The 18091-nt window shown below is 51.0% G+C and overlaps 1 protein-coding gene across 5 annotated transcripts in view; it reads left to right on the top strand.

Moving 5' to 3' along the window:
- The window catches only part of LOC117892426 (cyclic nucleotide-gated cation channel beta-3), a 56391-nt gene extending 38677 nt beyond the window's left edge, over positions 1–17714 (top strand). The window contains exons 3-13 of one of the 5 annotated variants that reach the window (XM_034798660.1): positions 2498–3211; positions 3335–3731; positions 3797–4848; positions 13292–13443; positions 13505–13646; positions 13711–13860; positions 15724–15891; positions 16163–16406; positions 16469–16614; positions 16687–17028; positions 17320–17714. In XM_034798660.1, coding sequence (XP_034654551.1) covers positions 2498–3211; positions 3335–3731; positions 3797–4848; positions 13292–13443; positions 13505–13646; positions 13711–13860; positions 15724–15891; positions 16163–16406; positions 16469–16614; positions 16687–16997 — 3476 coding nt within the window. In that variant the 3' untranslated portion in view covers positions 16998–17028; positions 17320–17714. Of the gene's footprint in view, positions 1–2497; positions 3212–3334; positions 3732–3796; positions 4849–13291; positions 13444–13504; positions 13647–13710; positions 13861–15723; positions 15892–16162; positions 16407–16468; positions 16615–16686; positions 17288–17319 lie in introns of those variants that run through there. The other 4 variants (XM_034798661.1, XM_034798662.1, XM_034798664.1 and 1 more) reach the window with 4 other exon arrangements.
- Positions 17715–18091: the final 377 nt, after the last annotated feature.

Raw genomic sequence — 18091 nt, 5'->3', positions numbered from 1 at the left:
TCTCCCTCTCCCCTCTCTCTCTCTCAGCTCGAATATTTTCATTTGCTGCGGCAAAGCTACACCAAATAATTGAGGTTTAGTTTTGCTCTGCCCCCCCCTCTCGCTTTCCCTCTTCCTCTCTGCTTTTGTTTCTTTCGCCCTTTTCGGACACTTGGTTACGGCTGCCGGGGCCGTGGCACAGCCTGTGATGATTTGCGGCAAACAAATTTATTGACAATTCATGGTGAGCCTTTATCCCTTCTCTCTGCCCCCCCCCTCCCTCTCTCTCTCGCTCTCTGCGATTGCGGCTGTGGCACTGCAAGGCCGCTCAAGCGTTTTGTTGAACTTTTGCGCAAGTTTGTCGCAAGTTTCCGTTTCCGGGTGGCAGGCCATGACAAAGTGCCGCACATTAAGCTGTAGATTTTTCATTTTGCTGCGCCCTATCGCTGGCGCTCCTCCGCCTGTTTCTCTCTCTTATCACTGTCGCCAGCAGGCAAAGGCAGAGGCAGAGGCAAAGGCAGAGGCAAAGACAAACGCAAGACGCAAAAGAGCGCAAAAGTTTAAATTAATGACACTCGACTATTAGCAAAATGAAAAACCCTCAAGATTATGTCTGCAGAATGCGGTCAGGGGCAGGACAGAGATGGATTCATGTCTCCACTCGGCACTCTCCACTCTCCACTCTCCACTCTCCTCTCGCTTGTCTCTGCCCTGGAATCAGGGCAATTTCTGTTGACAGCGCCTCCAAGCAGGCAACAGGCTCGTAAATTGCCTATGACGCAGCCAACAGCATGAGGCAGAGAGGCAGAGAGGGAGAGGGAGAGAGCGGGAGAGCGGGGTTGCAGCTGTTGCAAGGAGAAACTTTCACCAATGCCAGACCCAACATTGAAATGCACTCGGAGAGGCAGCAGAGGAAACAGAGCCTAAACTTTGGCCAAGATGGCTGCCAGGCAGCCGCAACTTCAAGCTGCAGCCAGCAGACAGCGGAGCCAGAGACATTTATTAATAAAACATTGAGGATAAACCACATTTATTTCTTCCTGTCTGCCGACAGCCTACAGCCTGCTGCCTGCTGCCTGCTGCCCACCTCGAGTGTCCTGTCCTTCGTCTGTGGAATTAGTTAATAAATAACGCGGTCAAGTTGATTTGTGTGTTGCCATTAGGCGAAAATTAATTAGAAATTATAGCCAGCAACTGGGGTGGGGGAGGGACTGCTGGACTGCTGGACGGTGGGGCAGGGGAGAGGGGAACGTGGAATTTCATGTCAGTGGCGGTTGAAGCACAGCTGGCACCAGGTGCGCCCAAGTAATTGACAATTTTTTTGCATTTCACTCGCATTGCGCGACACAAGCAAGTGAGTCCAGTCCCCCCCGCTCCGCGGCGCTGTTTGGCAGCGTAATTGAATTACGGCAGCAGCAGCAGCAGCAGCAGCAGGAGCAGCCAGAAGTGGCAGCAGCAGCAGCAGCAGCATGGACAATAATTAAAAGCGGTCCGCCAATAATCAATTGCCCCAGCCGGGCACGACGGCACTCAGCTGGAGGCAGGTGGCTGGAAGGGACAGACGGAGTCTCGGCAAAAAGAGCAACAGGCAGGGGAGACAGGCGTGGGGTACATCGAAGTGCTCGTAATAGAAATAAATTGGCGCCGCACGCAGTTCGATGGCGACATCCAGGCAGACAGCAGAAGGACACGGCCGGGGAAGAGCAACAACTTTGGACATTGTCGTGCCGTTCGACAGCCAAGTGGGCACTTGAGCTAGTCCTACTTTATTACAGAGAAGGAGAGAGAGAGAGAGAGAGACAACGAGAGGGAGAGAGAGTCCTTGCGTGTGGCGGGGCAACTCATGAATTTCCAAGTGGCAAACGAAGCCAGTTGCCAGGCAGAGGCGGAGGCAGAGGCTGAAGCAGAGACAGTCGACAGGCAGGCAGCTGGTTGAAAGTAATGGCCCCCTTTCGGCGCACCTAATTAAATCTAACTTTATTGGCGCGTTCCAGCAGCCCAGAGCCCAGAGCACACGACAGGTGGGTGACACGCAGTCCCAGGCCAAGCTCCCAGCACCCCCACCCGCACCCCCTAGCGCGCTTTTTGCATGGCACACAAACCCCACACACGAAACTCCCCTCTGAATCACGACTAGAACTTAGCTGTTAATGTTTGTGGAATGCTGTCGAATGTTTTTGAAGTTCAAGTTGAAAGTTAAGCCACCAACCAATAGCAAAACAACCACCAAAACCACTCCACCACCACCAACACCACCACCCACTGTCACCCCACTCCTTCTGTGATTTGTGTTCGTTCTTTGTGTGTGCTCGTTCCACCTCCTCCTCCGGCTGTTGCTCTTTTGGAGGCTTTAAAACTAAAACGGAAGAAAAGGAAACAAAAATTGTTATTGCTCCCTCTTTCTCCCTCTCTCTCTTTCACTCTCTCTCTCTCTCTCTCTCTCTCTGTAAACATAAATCATTGTGCAATCAAATTGCAAATTAATCAAACGCGCCGCCCATTGGGCCGCGGACTGCAGCTGATTCGGCGACGTGCAAGTCCAAGGCAAGGGCCACGCCCAGCCTGAGGCGCGACGCGGCCATCGATGGTGAGGCGACAGATGACAATGACAGTGGCCGCCACCTGCAACTCGCTGCTGCTGATGCTGATGCTGATGATGATGAACGATGGCCACAGGCTGCCCCATGCCCCAGAGCCGCCACAGTAGCCACTCGTCAGAGCAGCAGCAACAAAGGAGCTTCAAGTGGAACTGCCACAGCAACTGGAACTTCTCATAGATTGGCGCCGAGAGCGAGCTTCCCGGAAATCATGCAGCCGCGTCTCTCGCTCAATGGATTGCTGAATCCCGCGCTGATGCCCTCGCCCCGGCCACTGTACCGGGATCACAGTTCGCGCTCCATCAACCCGCTGACCGCCTACGAGCAGCAGATGGCCGAGCTGGATGGCAGCTTCTATGCCAGCAATGCGGCGTATTTGGGTGCCGGCATGGGCGGCAGTGGCAGTGCGGGCGGTGCCACAACCTGCACGAATCTGACAGTGGGTGGCACCTCGCCCAGCGGTGGTGGTGGTGTGTCCCATGGTGGTGGTATCGGTATTGGTGGTGCTCCTGCTGGTGGTGCTCCTGCCATACACACAACCGAGCTCTCAATTACGCCCACAATGGCCAACGATGAGCAATTCATCGACTTGGGCAGCCTGCGACGCTTCTCAATCGATCGCCAGAGCTTTCTCGGTAAGGCTCGCAGCCCTGTCCCTGTCCCTGTCCCTGTCCCTCTGTGCCCCTCTCCCCCCTTGCAGCAGTCACTCCCTCGATCTGTGTTTGTTGATCCAATCTTCCACCTCTTCCCCCTTCCAGATTTAGGACCAAAGTTTGGCATGTCCCAGCCGAAATTCGGCCAGAGCGTCTCGCAACAAGGTTTCTTCACGTCGCACGACAGCCTGGCCACACCATGCCACAACTCGAGGGCCAGCAACTCGCAGATGGCCACCGTAAGCACTGCCTCCGAAATGGATCTGCTGCACAACAGCAAGCAACGCGGCGGCTGCCACAAGTCGCGCGGCCGGCTGAAAACAACAACCAGCGGCGATCAGCCGCTCCTCAGTGGCACCGGCACCGGCACCGGCACCTGGAACCGATCGACACACGGAGGACGTGGCTCGCAGGATAACACGCTGGCCAGTGGTGGCAACACCAATCTACCCATGGGTGGACACAATCAATACGGCGGCAACTATTGCAACGGCACAGACCGGTAAGCAAACACGCGGACAGAAGGATCCCCGTTCCAGAGCTAATCCTTGTCTCTTCCTGCCACAGTTATCCTCGCTCACGGTCGCAGCATCAGCAGTCGCAGCATAATGTGGCACCCGCTGCACCGCACCGCTACCAGCTGCAGCACTCGGCATCGCATCACATGCACTCGCATGCAGCAGCCTCACAGGGCGCTGGGGACGGACAGGGCGGACACGGCGGACACTCGCATCACGGCGGACACCATGGCGGAGGAGGGCCCGGCAGCGGGGCGCCGCACGGCGGCCAGCCGCACCACAAGAAGCCACACCGCACCGCCTCGCAGCGGATTAGGGCGGCGACGGCCGCCCGTAAGCTTCACTTCGTGTTCGATCCGGCGGGGCGGCTGTGCTACTACTGGTCCATGGTCGTGTCCATGGCCTTCCTGTACAACTTCTGGGTGATAATCTACCGCTTCGCCTTCCAGGAGATCAACCGCAGGACGATTGCCATCTGGTTCTGTCTCGACTACCTGTCGGACTTCCTCTATCTGATTGACATTTTCTTTCACTTCCGCACCGGCTACCTGGAGGACGGGGTGCTCCAGACGGACGCCCTCAAGCTGCGCACCCACTACATGAACTCGACGATCTTCTACATCGACTGCCTGTGCCTGCTGCCGCTGGACTTCCTCTACCTGTCCATCGGCTTCAACTCCATCCTGCGCAGCTTCCGCCTCGTCAAGATCTACCGCTTCTGGGCCTTCATGGACCGCACCGAGCGGCACACCAACTACCCGAATCTCTTCCGCTCCACGGCCCTCATCCACTACCTGCTTGTGATATTCCACTGGAACGGCTGCCTCTACCACATCATCCACAAGAACAACGGGTTCGGCTCCCGCAACTGGGTCTACCACGACTCCGAGTCCGCGGACGTCGTCAAGCAATACCTGCAGAGCTACTACTGGTGCACCCTGGCCCTCACGACCATCGGGGATCTGCCCAAGCCGCGCTCCAAGGGCGAGTATGTTTTTGTGATCTTGCAGCTGCTCTTCGGCCTCATGCTGTTCGCCACGGTCCTCGGGCATGTGGCCAACATTGTGACGTCCGTCAGTGCCGCACGCAAGGAGTTCCAAGGTGAGTTCAATGCGGCTTCCGGCACTATTTTCCTATAGATTTAATGGAAATTCCATCGATATATTTTGCTCGACAAAGCGCTTGACTTGACCTGAATTCCAAACATTATTACAGCAGAGCTAATCTTGGGGCATAGAAGAGGGGCAGCTACCTGCAAGTATTTCCTGCCGCTCGCATCCCACACAGAAAACAATTTCATAAATTCCAAACGCTGACGGGTCGGGTCTGGTCCGGCCAGAACTTGTTGCGTGGCCGGAGGGAGACTCTTCAATCCTTCAGCGAAAATTGTGCACAAAAATTGTATGCAAAATATTGAAATCTGTTGGCACTGCTGCCATGGCAATGTAATGTCCCTGCTCATTGTGGCAAAGTCCAGTCAGGGAGTGGACTGGAGGAGTGCTCCAGCTTGAGGCATCCTCTTGTAGGCGCAGTTGGGCGTGCGGCCATTAGCTAAATGAACTCGTTTACTCGGCAGGGGCCATAAATAACTGGACGAAATGCAAGAGCAATCCGAGTCAGCTAAGTGGAAAATGCCAACAGAGGGAGGAAGAGGGAGAGGCTGAGCGAAAGGGGGAGGCTGCTGTGGCCAGAAAGGACTCGGCAGGAGGAGTGCCAGTGGGCGTGGCAGTGGGTGGAGCTGCCTGCCTGCTTTGCTTTTCTTTTGCTTTCATTAGGAGGCAACGTCAGCTGGAAAATATTAAAGCCGCTCACGGGGCGACAATGAGACACACAGAAGGGATGCCAGTGAGGGGAGGGAGAGGGCTATGGCAGGAATTGGGGCAAACAAAGCGCAATTGATGCCAGTGGGCGTGGCACCTTGATTCCAAACGCCCCAACCGGCAGTAGGTCTTTCTTTTGCTCTTTCTCTTGCTCTTGCTCTCTCTCTCTCTCGCTCTCTCCATCTTAGCCGCAGCCGCCAACTGGCATTCTCTCGCTTGTTTACACAACACTTTTCCATGTGTGTGTGTGTGTCCCATGTCCATGTCCATGTCCATGTCCATGACAAAGTCAGCAAGCAAAGCTCTTGGCGGCTTAATGGTCGAAACGTGCTGTGGAATTAATTTCTGGCTTTATGCTCTCTGCTCTCTGCTCCCTCTCTCTTTTCCCCACTCTTTCTGCCACACTTCACACTCTACTTCCCTCTTTTGGTTTTCTTGCATATTTTCAATATTTTATTGCGACAAATTCGCATTTGCAACAAATTTGTCTGCGGTCGTAATCGAGTTGATTGACCACAAGACAGAAATGAGCAGACAGAAGGTGACAACTTCACCACAGGCAAGACGTCTCCCGTCCCTTTCTAGCACAAGAACTCTCAGTGCGTGGTGAATAAGTGCACCAATCCACCCCACAGCGGACAACGTCTGTGGTCTGGCAGCAGTGCAAAAAGTGTGGGGGATGGAAGCTGCTCATAGACTTTGATGGACTCTTCCGAGCTGGCCACAAGAACTGCAATGTATGCAAGCGAAATTATGTGGAGCATGGACAGGACACATAATCCGACAATCAACTCAAACTCAACTCAAACTTCACTCAACTGTGGCTGGGTCTGCCCTGGTCCTGCTCTCGATAGCCAATAAAACACTTGGGACTCGCTGAGGCAGCAATTGTTGTTACATTTGGCCAACTTTTGCCGCAAACTTAATGCATCCTGGACCAGGATGAAGATGATGATGATGATGATGATGATGATGGGTGATTGTAGGAAGCCTGCAACGTTTCGTTGAACCATCCATCAATTTGTCAATTCAGCGGTTTGCGTTGAGTGGACAGCCACAGTGGGAGAGGGAAGAGGAGGAGGAGGAGGTACATAAATGATGACGAGAATGATGATGGCGATGGCCAATAGTTGTGGAGTGGCTGCCAATAAAGCAAAGAAATCAACCTGAATGAATATCTGTCGATGCAACACAAAGTCGATGCCCAAGCAGAAGGTAAAACCCTAATAAAATCCAATGACTTGTCAAGGATTTGGCCAGGCTGCAAAGTGGAAGAGTGGAAAAGTGGCAAAGTTGGCTTTTGGGGCTGGAGACTGTCTGATTTATGCCTCTGCTGAGCCTCTCCCCCGCCACACACATGACGAGTGATTAATGAGTTACATTTCACTTTGTTTTGCGTATCTCCAAAGTTTAAACTTAAACCAAGCAAAAGGCGCTACTCACGCTGCCATCCGCCTCGCTAGCCTTCACGCTGCTAGTCATGGCTTAGTCCGGGTCCGGGGTCTGCAGCTACATTAGCTGTGCCCCCTCATGCTGATACAACCAGGAGCCAGCAGCCAGCAGCCAGGAGTGCCCTGCCTGACACGACTTGAAGGAGACTCTGCCTCTGCCTCTGGCTCTGGCTCTTTCCTTTCCTGTTTCCTGCTTCTGCTTGGGCTGGGGGGGAAGGCATGAAAATTGATTTTCAAATAGTTGGTCTGCCTTTTTAAATTTGATTGACGTTATTACATTACATAACATCACACAAGCAGCAGCAGCAGCAGCAACAGCCACCCGCTTGCCGCACACCCACACCCAGAGCCAGAGCCAACCCAACATTGAGGAAGGAGCGGCTGAAGCAGCTGCCTTAAGTTATTCATCCATTTAGCTTGGCTTGGGGGAGGGAGAGGTAGCAGTGTGAGGTGCAAAGGAAGTCGCAGATTAGGAAAGGAGAGGAAGGAGGCAGGCAGGGGGGGAGGCAGGCAACAACAAGTGGAAAACTGTCATTATATTTGAGTTATTGATGGTTTCTTTTTTATACAAAATGATTTTGCAACAATGTTGCTTGTGCTGCTGCCACACACATGAGCGTTGAGTGGCAGCCACCCCCCTACACACCCACACACACACACACACACACACACACACACACACACTGTTACATTTACGCTTAGTTAAACGCATGGCTCTTGGCTCTGCTCTCCCCCTCTGTGGCTTGTTAACGCCCGACAAGCGGCAAAAGTTTTGCCATTCGCCAAATGCTGCCAGCGATAATCGACAAGCACACACACACCACACACACACACACACACACACACACACACACACACACACACACACACACACACAACGGTGACATAGAAGGACCTGGCCTGGCCATTCAGGACCACTCAAAACACGGGCCACTGCCAGGCATGTTTTGGCAAGAATCCAAAACGAAGCGAAAGGAAACATTTCGAAAACTGGCATTTAAAATTATGTAAATTTGAGCGCTCCATCATGCGCTGTCTGCCCCACTGTCCAGGGGCTCCATTATGTAATTGTTATTGTAAATAGTTGCCATGGAATTCTCTGCACTTCCCCCCAGTCGCCCGTCAACCGTCAACCATCAGTCAGCGCATCAGTCCGTCCGTCCGTCCGTCCGTCCGTCCGTCCGTCAGCGCATTTCTGTCTGATTGATGTGTCCGTGCGCACACTTTTTGTTGGCATGTGATTTCCCGCAGCATATTTTCCCACCATTTGCAGTTGCATTCACATTTATTTACTCACTTATTGCAGCTGTGGATATTTGGGTATTCGTATTTAAATATTTATTTCACTTTGAAGCACATTCTGCCTCTGGCACGCTTTCGACACCCAATTTAACCATTTTTGCAGGCATTTCCTTCTATTTTGAGTCTCCTCCGCTCTTTGGAGACTCTCCTGCTAGCAGCTGGTGGGTGTATTATGGTCTTTGGACTTATTTATAGAGCCAACTGGTCAGCGTTCAGTCTTCATATGCAATTAACGTCCAGCTGGCGGCCCCTGCACGCCTCATGGCTGGCTGCCCTGGCTGGGGCTTGGCTTTTGACCTCGCAATTAAAACAATTTACGCGCTCAATTTAAGCCAACACAAACACACACACACACAGGCACACCCACACACACAGTCACACCCACACAGTCACAAAAGGATGCAGCAAAACGCTGGCGGAGATGAGGCTGCCGCTGCTGCTGCTGCTGCTGATGGAGAGAAGTGCACCCTGGTGGTGGCAGGATGAGATTTGTAGTGCCTCTGCGCAGCTATTTTTGACTTGCTAAACGTGCAACGTGCAAGTAATACTATAACGGACCGAAGTGTTGCTGTTTGCTGTGGGGCCCTCGTCCTTGTTGTGGCAGCTGCCCCACAATTGCTCGCTCGCTCCCTCTCTGGCTCCTCTCTGGCTCCCTCTCTGGCTGGCTGCTGCGAGGTTGCCACTAAAAATAGAATGCGAGGCAAACGAACTGAGTCAAGAACGCGTTGCCAAACATTTTGGTGTGGCATTGGCCGCGGACTCGGGCATATCCACTGAGCTGTGGGGTGGCTGTCGAAGGGATGCGCTTGAGGATTGCTTGTGGGGAGAGGGAGAGAGTGCACGAGTGCTGGCATTGTTGCAGCTCGAATGGAGATTTGCCTGGCTATTCGTTTAGCCATTCGACGGGGTCCTGCAGGGTGTCCGCCAGGGTGTCCTGCAGGGTGTCTCCTTGTGCGACTTACCTCGGGCTTATTCCACTTTCTTTGCTGCTGTTGCTGCTTTTACCTCGTTCCTTCTTCATTCTGGCCAACTCAAAGTCGAGCTGGCGGACACTGTGAAAGGGATGGCTGTGGCAGGCAGCAGCAGCAGCAGCAGCATCCAAGGAGCCCCCAGTGTGGGGCCAGGCGACGTCCATTATCCACTTTAAGTTGCCAGCCCTTGCTGCGTGTCCCAGTGTGTGTGTGTGTGCCTGTCTGTGTGTGTGTGTGTTTTCAGCTTGGTTTGTGTTTGTTGTTCGTTTCGCTGTTTGCTTTTGCTTGCCACAGCAATGTCCAACGCAGGAGCAGGAGCAGCAGGAGGAGGAGGCTGTGGCTGGCTCTGGCTCTGGCTCTCTGTCCCTGTGTTTGCTTCTGGTTATGCCCTCCAGCTGTAACCGTGCATGAGACTGTTGTGTGTGTGTGTGTGTGTGTGTGTGTGTCTGTGTGTATTTGTGTGTGCGTGTTTGCGGATTCCAATCAATATCGTAGACGCAATCGCCGCTGGTTGTCCGCCGCTTCTGCCCATTAAGCCCTGCATGTACACCAACTCGCTGCTGTCGTATTTTTAGAACACGCCGCCACTGGGTTATTCTTGTTGTAGAAGGCTCCTGCTGCTGCTCCCTCTCCTCTTGCTGCTGCTGTTTCTGCTGCTCTTTAAGGGCCACAGCTTTCCATTATCCTTGAATAGCGAATATGCCAAGGATTTGTGCTGGAAACTGCCATTGCTGTACCTCCTGCCTCCTGCCCCCTGCCCCCTGCCATTCGTTTCGTTTCGTTTCGTTGCTGATGCAGCTGGCATGCGCATTGTTATTGCTGGCACGGCGCTGGATTCTGCATTTATTTTTAGTTGCCGCCCGAATAAATCCATCCAGCACTTCGCGGCCATTGTTTGGCGCTGCCTCTTCAGGTGGCAACGAGGATGCCACAGCAGCTGCCACTGCCACTGCCACCGCCACCGCCGCGGTAAATGCATAATTAAGCAGGCCAGAAACCAGAAATGGAATCCAACCTGAAGAAGCTTTGGAGAGTGTCAAGAACTGGCTTCTCCTCGGTGCTGATAATCGCCGGCGATTCCTTTTCACTCCTTGTCTCCCCTTTGGGTTCTTCCTTTTGTTCTCCCCCCGGGGGCCAGACGACTTCCTGCTTTGCCATCAGCCATCAGCCATCAGCCATCACCCACTGTTAAGTGGTTTCCAGTTAGTTTGCAATATTCACATGGCTCCTGCCACTCACACTCACACTCACACTCCCCTGCCCTGCCCATTCAGAACTCGAGGTCTTTCCTCTGCTTTTTCCGGTGCACGCTGCACGCTGCATGCTGCGGCTGTGCTTTATGAATAGATCTTGGGGGCAGGCAGCAAGAGAAACTTTTTGTCGCGCATATTTACTGTTTGTTTGTGGGCCAACACACGGAGCAACTTGCTGCAGCTTGTTGCCAGACAATGGCAGGGAACTTTTGCTCGCAGATTTCTTCTACTTTTAGCCACAGAGCCACCCACAATTGTTCTCCTTGGACCCAGTTGATCCCTCGGTGGCAATTGGCCCAAGCTCCCCCTCCGCGTGGAGACAAAAGTTGAGTCAAATGTAATTATTGGTTGCAATTCGTTCCAAGTTTCCCCGGTTGACTCTTTCCTCTGCTGGCGAAGGTGACTCAGACAGCGGCAAACACAAAAATTGCAAGCAGCGGCAGCGGCAGCGGCAGATCAGCAGATCATAGTTCGCTGTGGGCAAGTGCAGGGGAAGCAGAGCATAAAATGAAAAATAAATAGGAAATAAGCAAAATGTTGAAGCCAAATGCAGTTTGCCCAGCACCAGGCTTGGTCCTCAACGACGACGACTGCCGCCTGGCAGCAGCCACGTGACCTGAGGGAAAAACATGGCAAATTAAATTTTGCTCGCAAAATGCAACGAAATGGAAACGAGAGCGGGGAAGCAGCAGAAGCAGAGGAGCAGCAGCAGCAAGCAGCAAGAACGAAACGAAATGAAACGAAGCTGAAACGGAACAGGATAAGCTCTGTTCAGCCACAGAGCAGGAGTAGGAATTAAAGCTTGAGTAATTTCTAAAACACATCCAAAATGGAAGGAAGATACATTCAGCAGCAGTCAGACAGCAAAGAGCAAGGCAGGCAGAAGATGTATAAGATATACATAAATACATACATACATATGTACATATATGTATGCCTGAAACAAAGACAATGCCAAAGGTAGAGAGAGAGCGAAAGAGAGAGAGACAAACGCCATCGAAGGCAAAACCGCAATTACCGTTGCAAGCTCAAAAAACATCCAACACCCAGGGACCCGGAAGAGTACCAAAACCACAAGAAATGACACGGAAATTCTCCACTCTCCACGCCGCCACTCTCTCCCACTCTCCACTCTCTCTCCCATTCTCTCCATTCTCTTGTTTGTTTTTGCCGTCTGCCATGGAATATGCAATTATTATTTAGATTGATTTTCAATTGTTACAAAAATAAAACCAGGAATAAAATCCAGCAGCGTCAACGAGAACGTGCTCTGTGGCAGGAGCAGGGGAAAGGGCAGAGGCAGAGGCAGAGGCGGCAACATGAGCCATTGAATGCTGCATTCAAGCTGTTCCGCTGTAAAAAATTGCTGTAATTTAGCACGGCTCTCTCGGTACCAATGCAGCAGGGGAGGGACAGGCGGAGGTAAGAGAGGAGGAGCTGTGCGGTTCGTGTACGTGTGTGTGGCCGCCCATTGGCAATGGATAACGTTATCCATATCCGATTTGTGTAGTGGCTACCAAGAGGCAAGAGGGGGGCAACGGCACTGCCATTCAATAATCTTTCACTTTGCTCATAGTTGGCACGGGAAAAAGAGAAACTATTTCTGAGCGTCGAGCATGGAAATGGAAATGGAAATGAGAAAATAAATTTGCCGCTTGGAGAGACAGGAAGAGAATTCTTCATAATAAAATGGCATTTAAAATAAAGTGGAAATTGTCTCTGTTGGGATTTGTTCCTGCTTTAATTTTCGTTGGAAATTCGAGTTGGACAACAAAAGGCATTTCGGGGGGAGGGGGGGACTGACAATTGGGGAAATGACAAATGACCAACTGGAATTGAATTGGCGGGGATGGGCAGGGGGGTGGAGGAGGAATGATTGCATTATAGATGATGTGATTGGCCCACCCAGCAGCCGCCCCTTTGCAGACATCAGCCCGGTTACTGGGTATTTATTTGTATTCAATCTGTTTGGTTTGCCTGTTTGTCAGTTGGTTTTCAAATGTTTGCACGAGCAAACACAAAAGACGCAGCACTCACTGCGTCCGCTTCCACCTGCCAATTTCCCCACTCCCCACTCCCCCTTTGGGGCAACCGCCGACAAATTGTGTCAATATTGGTTGGCACTGACGAGCCAAGAGATTTAATTTCCTCTTATCGACTCCGATGACTAGCAGCTGGCAAAGCCACACGGGACGGGAGAGGATGCCCAGGAGGAGGAGCAGAGAGTGCTGAGCGGAAACTAGAAACAAAAGCCAGTTAGTGCTCCCTCTCTCCATCATCAATATTGCTCAAACAGAACAGACTGGATGCTCTTTAAGGCGGCTCGTTCACACGGAATGCCGCAATAGCGTAGATCGGAGGAGTCTCTGGCCAATCAATCCATCTGCACGTGCTGCACGGGACTGGACTCGCTCCTCCAATCAATATTAAGTGTCCGCTGCCAAAGGAAGAGCTTACCAATATTCAGCCAAAAGCCTTACATCACGAAATTTATGCAGACCGGAGCTTGATTGACCGATTAGGGAAGAGCAAATCCCATCTACCACAGCAAATTTATGCATAATGGGGCAGCATTTAGTTGGAGCGACTACTGCCCAGGGTGCAGCCGCCAAATTTCCACACACAATTTGTATGCCAGTCGCGTGTCAATATCCAGCGAGAATGAATCCTCGGCAAATACAAAATAAAACCCAAATATGTACAAATATCTGATACATTTTCTTCCCCCCTTTTCTCTCCGCCCTCAGCCAAGCTGGATGGCGTCAAGACGTACATGCGGATGCGACGTGTGCCGAATCATTTGCAGGTGAAGGTCATCAAGTGGTTCGATTACCTGTGGCTCACACAAAAGTGCTCGGACGAGGAGCGCGCCGTTTCCTGTCTTCCTGACAAATTAAAGGCAAGTAAAAGCCAGGAAGGAATTTTGTGCATAACATTAACCCAAATCTGTATGTTTGCAGGCTGAAATAGCAATTAACGTCCATTTAGATACACTTAAGCGGGTTGAGATATTCCAAAACACCGAAGCTGGTTTCCTCTGCGAGCTGGTGCTGCGACTGCGGCCGGTGCTCTTCTCGCCCGGCGACTACATCTGCAGGAAGGGTTCGAGTCTTTACCCACCATAAATCTGCATTTCCTTATACCTTTCTCCGCTCTCTTATCGCAGGCGAGGTGGGCAAGGAGATGTACATTGTGAACCGTGGACGTTTGCAGGTTGTCGCCGACAATGGAAAGACGGTGATGGCCTCGTTGAAGGCCGGTTCCTATTTTGGCGAGATTAGTATACTCAATATGGGCACAGCAGGTAAAGAACTTGGTAAATATCCCGTTTTAGTGCGACAGGCGGAACAATAACGATAACGTAACTACAACAAATCAACCAAAAAACCAAACTCCAACTCTCAGATAAAATACTCCAATAAATACTCCCAAAATACTCCCCCAAACGTAGTGTTCATCAGCACAAAACAGACACAACCACAGCCACAGACACGCCTCTTTATGTCTCACAAATATATATCTAAATAATATACAGATCTATGTGTGGAATGTACTTGTCTAAGTGTTAGCCCTGCCAGAGATACGAGTAATTATTTACACAACTAGCAACAACATTTCCCCCCCTGCAGCACCTGTCATCCCCTAGAAGCAGCACTTTAAAGCATTTCCTTGAATCCTGTGTCTGTTCTGTGTTTCAAAAATAGCTTTTAATTTGTTTTTATTTGTTCGTAAATTGTGTGCATATTTTTTGTTAACTCTTCTTCTTTTTTTGTTGGTTTTGTTTTAAGCCAAAAAGTATATTACGGATGTCTGGCTCACACACACACACACACCCGGATGCACAGCACACACTCACAGTGGTTGCAAAATTAATGAATGTCAAATGCAATTATTGCACCTGCATGCGCTCACACGTGAATATTTTTATTTTTAGTTTCTTCAACGTTTTTTAACTCGTAAATATGAGCCATGAAAATGGCCGCAGCAATTGCGGTTTGTTGATGCACAAAAAACCAATTTTGCTGAACTTAATGCCGCTTTAATTTTGATGTACAATGCAATTGTCGGGGCCGGCAGCTGGCACACTGAAGTGTGAACACACAAATGGCTGCGGGGTAGAGCAAAGGTGACTGCTACCCCCCTCCCCACACATTGTCATAATTAACAATGGTACGTGTGTGTGTGTGTGTGTGTGTGTGTGTGCGTTATGCAACTGCCACTGCCACTGCAAGTGGAAGATATCTTTTGCATACTTGAAGCCGTCACAAAAGTCAGAGCTGCTTCCCTGCCAAACTAATTGAGTTTCGGCTCTCTCTCTCCGAGCTGTTGGCAACCTAATTCCTCAGACAAAAGTTAAACTTGCCCCGGAAAGTTTGCAACTGCTGACACAGTTCCTTCACTCCCCCCTCCTCTTGACACACACACCTGCAGCAACTAGAGACTACAAATCGAATTGTTGAAGGTTCTTTGTGTTTCTGCATGATTTAAGCACTATTTGGGGCGCCCAATCAAGCGTCGTCACATCACAGTTCGGGGGAACATTTGCCTTGAGGGTTAAATATTAAACTTGAATTTCATTTCATACGCTAGCTAGTTCCCTCCATTACCATCTCCAGCCCATATTTATGTCTCTATCTCTGTCTCTATATGTGGCATAAGTCTCTCTCTGTCTCTCCCTCTCTCTGATTGTCTTCTGAGTCCATGTTGATGTTGTTGTATTGCTTTGCCTGGCCGTAATTTAAACGTTTTTCTCCACACGTACTTGCATTTGAGATTTTGTGTAATTGAAATTAAGTATACGACCCCATTGACACCAGCAAATAAATTCACAAACTCGATTCTGCTTGTGCTGGGCAGTGCAAATGGGGTACGGGCATTGGGGGAGCGTGGATACACACACATCTACCCTTCGATTTTAATCAAAACAAACTCCATAGATCAAATATTGCCTGCCTCTCCCCCAAAACTGCCCATCCCCAGCCACTCCAGCTCCATGTGGCATGCAATTTTAATGTCTTGCTGCCTGCCAGCAGGCAGAATCGAACGACAGACACACACTGACAGCGCGTCGTGGAAATTCTACGCTTGCAAAGACCATTAAACTTTTCCCTCTCTCTCTGCGTTGGCAAACATTTGCCTTTGCCAACTCCCCCGATTAAAAAACCAAACGAAAAAACAGGCAACAGACGCACAGCCAGCGTACGGTCGGTGGGCTACAGCGACCTGTTCGTGCTGAGCAAGAAGGACATGTGGGACGTGCTGAAGGAGTATCCGGCGGCGCGTGTGCGTCTGGAGTCGATAGCCGTCAAGCGCTTGGAGAAATACAAGAAGGCGCCACTAGAGAAAGGTAGGCCGGGCCACTTACTCGTCCACCCACTTATTTACCCTCATCCCAGGGCTCTCTGCCTCAACCATTCCCCATTCCCCAATCCCCAATCCCATACACCCCGAACAAACACCACTCGAAAATTCAAAGATGCGAATACGATTGCCCCCAGAAAATAACACGATTCGATTGTTTTTGCCTCTCCGTTCCGTCTTTCCTTTCCGTTTGCATTTCGTTTTCGCTTGCGTTTCCTTCCGCTTGCTGGCTGAACATTTCGGTTATAAAAACACAGTCAAATACTTTAATGTAGTTGCCATGGGCCGGTGCCAGTCGACGCCCGGTCTGGTCGAGAGCTGTGGCCGCACCTCGCTCGAGGACATGTGGCTGCCACCAGCACCAGTACCCTTATCCTCGCTGCTGCAACATCATCTGACACATCAGCAGCAGCAGCAGCAGCATCATCATCAGCAGCAGCAGCAGCACCAGCAGCCGCCGTTACATCAGCAGCAGCAGCAGCAGCAGCAGCATGGGTATAGGTGAGCCTCTCCCACATCCTCCCACTCTTACTTTCACTTATTTTCTCCCTTCCCCCCCAAAGCCCGCGCAGCTACGCGGACCGTCTGGTGCGTGCCACGGACTCACCCAGATCGGTCAGCCCCAGTGCCCACGGGTCCGAGGAGCGTCCGCGCAGTCGGGCCGCCTCACATCACTCGATACGACCCCAGTCGCAGCCCAGCCACACGGGTAAGGCGATGAAGTCACGACGCGGCATAAGCCTGCATAAGTCATCATCAATCTGTGCCGAATCGTCCACAGGTCACATCTGCGACTCGAGCTCGCAGCTGGAGTGCTATGGCGCGGGCGTGGGAGCTGCTGGTGGAGGCACAACGCCGCTACTGGGCTCCCACGAGGTGCTCGAGGACGAGATCAAGCGACTGAGGGAACGACTGCATACGGTGGAGTCGGAGAACCAGGCGCTGAACACGAAACTCTCGCAACAGCAGTGGGATCTGGAGAATCGACTGGCCGAGATCGAGATGCAGATCTGCGGCGTGTCGTCCACGTCCAGCGTGGATCCGGAGAACGAGACGGAGGAGCTGGAACGGAATCGAGAGAGTATCATATAACACGGGAGCGCGCTGCCCCATCAGCCGATCGGTATGGTGTACATATCATGCAACTCATGACTCCTCCTCCACGACCATCATCGATCATTCGACAACCGCAGAAAACATCAATCAGAACAGCAAACTGGCGAGGAGTGAGCGGAGCAGAATGGCTGTGAGAATCGCCATCATTCCTCATACAGCATTAGTCTCTCTCTCTCTCTCTCTCTATTCCCTCTCTGTCTATCTGTTGTGTGTGTGTGTTTCGCCCTCACTCTCTTCGTGTTTCTGTATCTATGAAGAATTGTTTAACTAACCAGAAAACCCCCCAAACCATAACCAGGAGCAGCAGCAGCCACGCAGCAGGAGCCCCAGGAGCCCCAGGAGCCAGCCAGGCTGGAAGTTGGGACACAGACCCACAACAAGTGCAGCTCTTTATAGGATAGCGGCCATACATCACCCAAGATGTTCAATTAAACTCTTTTACGAAGGAAGCGACAACTCACAACACCAACAAAATAAATGGCACTGCCTCAAACAAAAACCAAACACCACAGAAGGACGATGCCGAGTGTACATACGAGGGAAGTGGAGTTGCCACAAAAAGAGATCAAACGTAGTCTAAGAAAACAAACCCAAAGAGGAGAGATCTGCAGATCGTATTGTAATTTAAGATATCGGAAAAGCTTTACTAGACATTCCGAAAATAGCTTTTCGCAGCCCCATAACTCGTTGCCCCAAAACTTACACTTACACTTACACTTTTTCCATGCTAAAAACCAAACAGAAATATACTCGTATTGAGATTTATACAAATATAGAAGACATCATTAGGCCTAGACTTTTCGCCTCTTTTTAAAGGATAAACTAGACAAACCGAAACGGGTACCGCAGCTCCTCCCATTGTAAATACTTTTGCTCCAGGGCTTAACTAGATTTATTATCGCTAGATGGGAGACCTAAGAGTAGATCATCTAACAATTAACTCAAAGATTACTTTAACTCGTGAGTGTAAACCAAATGGAATAACTCTGAATCTAATATATACCGTAGATAACTCTATTGTAATATTTGCTAATTGTAATTCATAAAAGAAACAGAAGAAAACTATAAAC

This window comes from Drosophila subobscura, chromosome E, assembly GCF_008121235.1.
Source record: "Drosophila subobscura isolate 14011-0131.10 chromosome E, UCBerk_Dsub_1.0, whole genome shotgun sequence".
Taxonomy (NCBI): domain Eukaryota; kingdom Metazoa; phylum Arthropoda; class Insecta; order Diptera; family Drosophilidae; genus Drosophila; species Drosophila subobscura.
The sequence above is the reverse complement of the archived record's forward strand: the minus strand, read 5'-3'. Positions and strand labels throughout refer to the sequence as shown.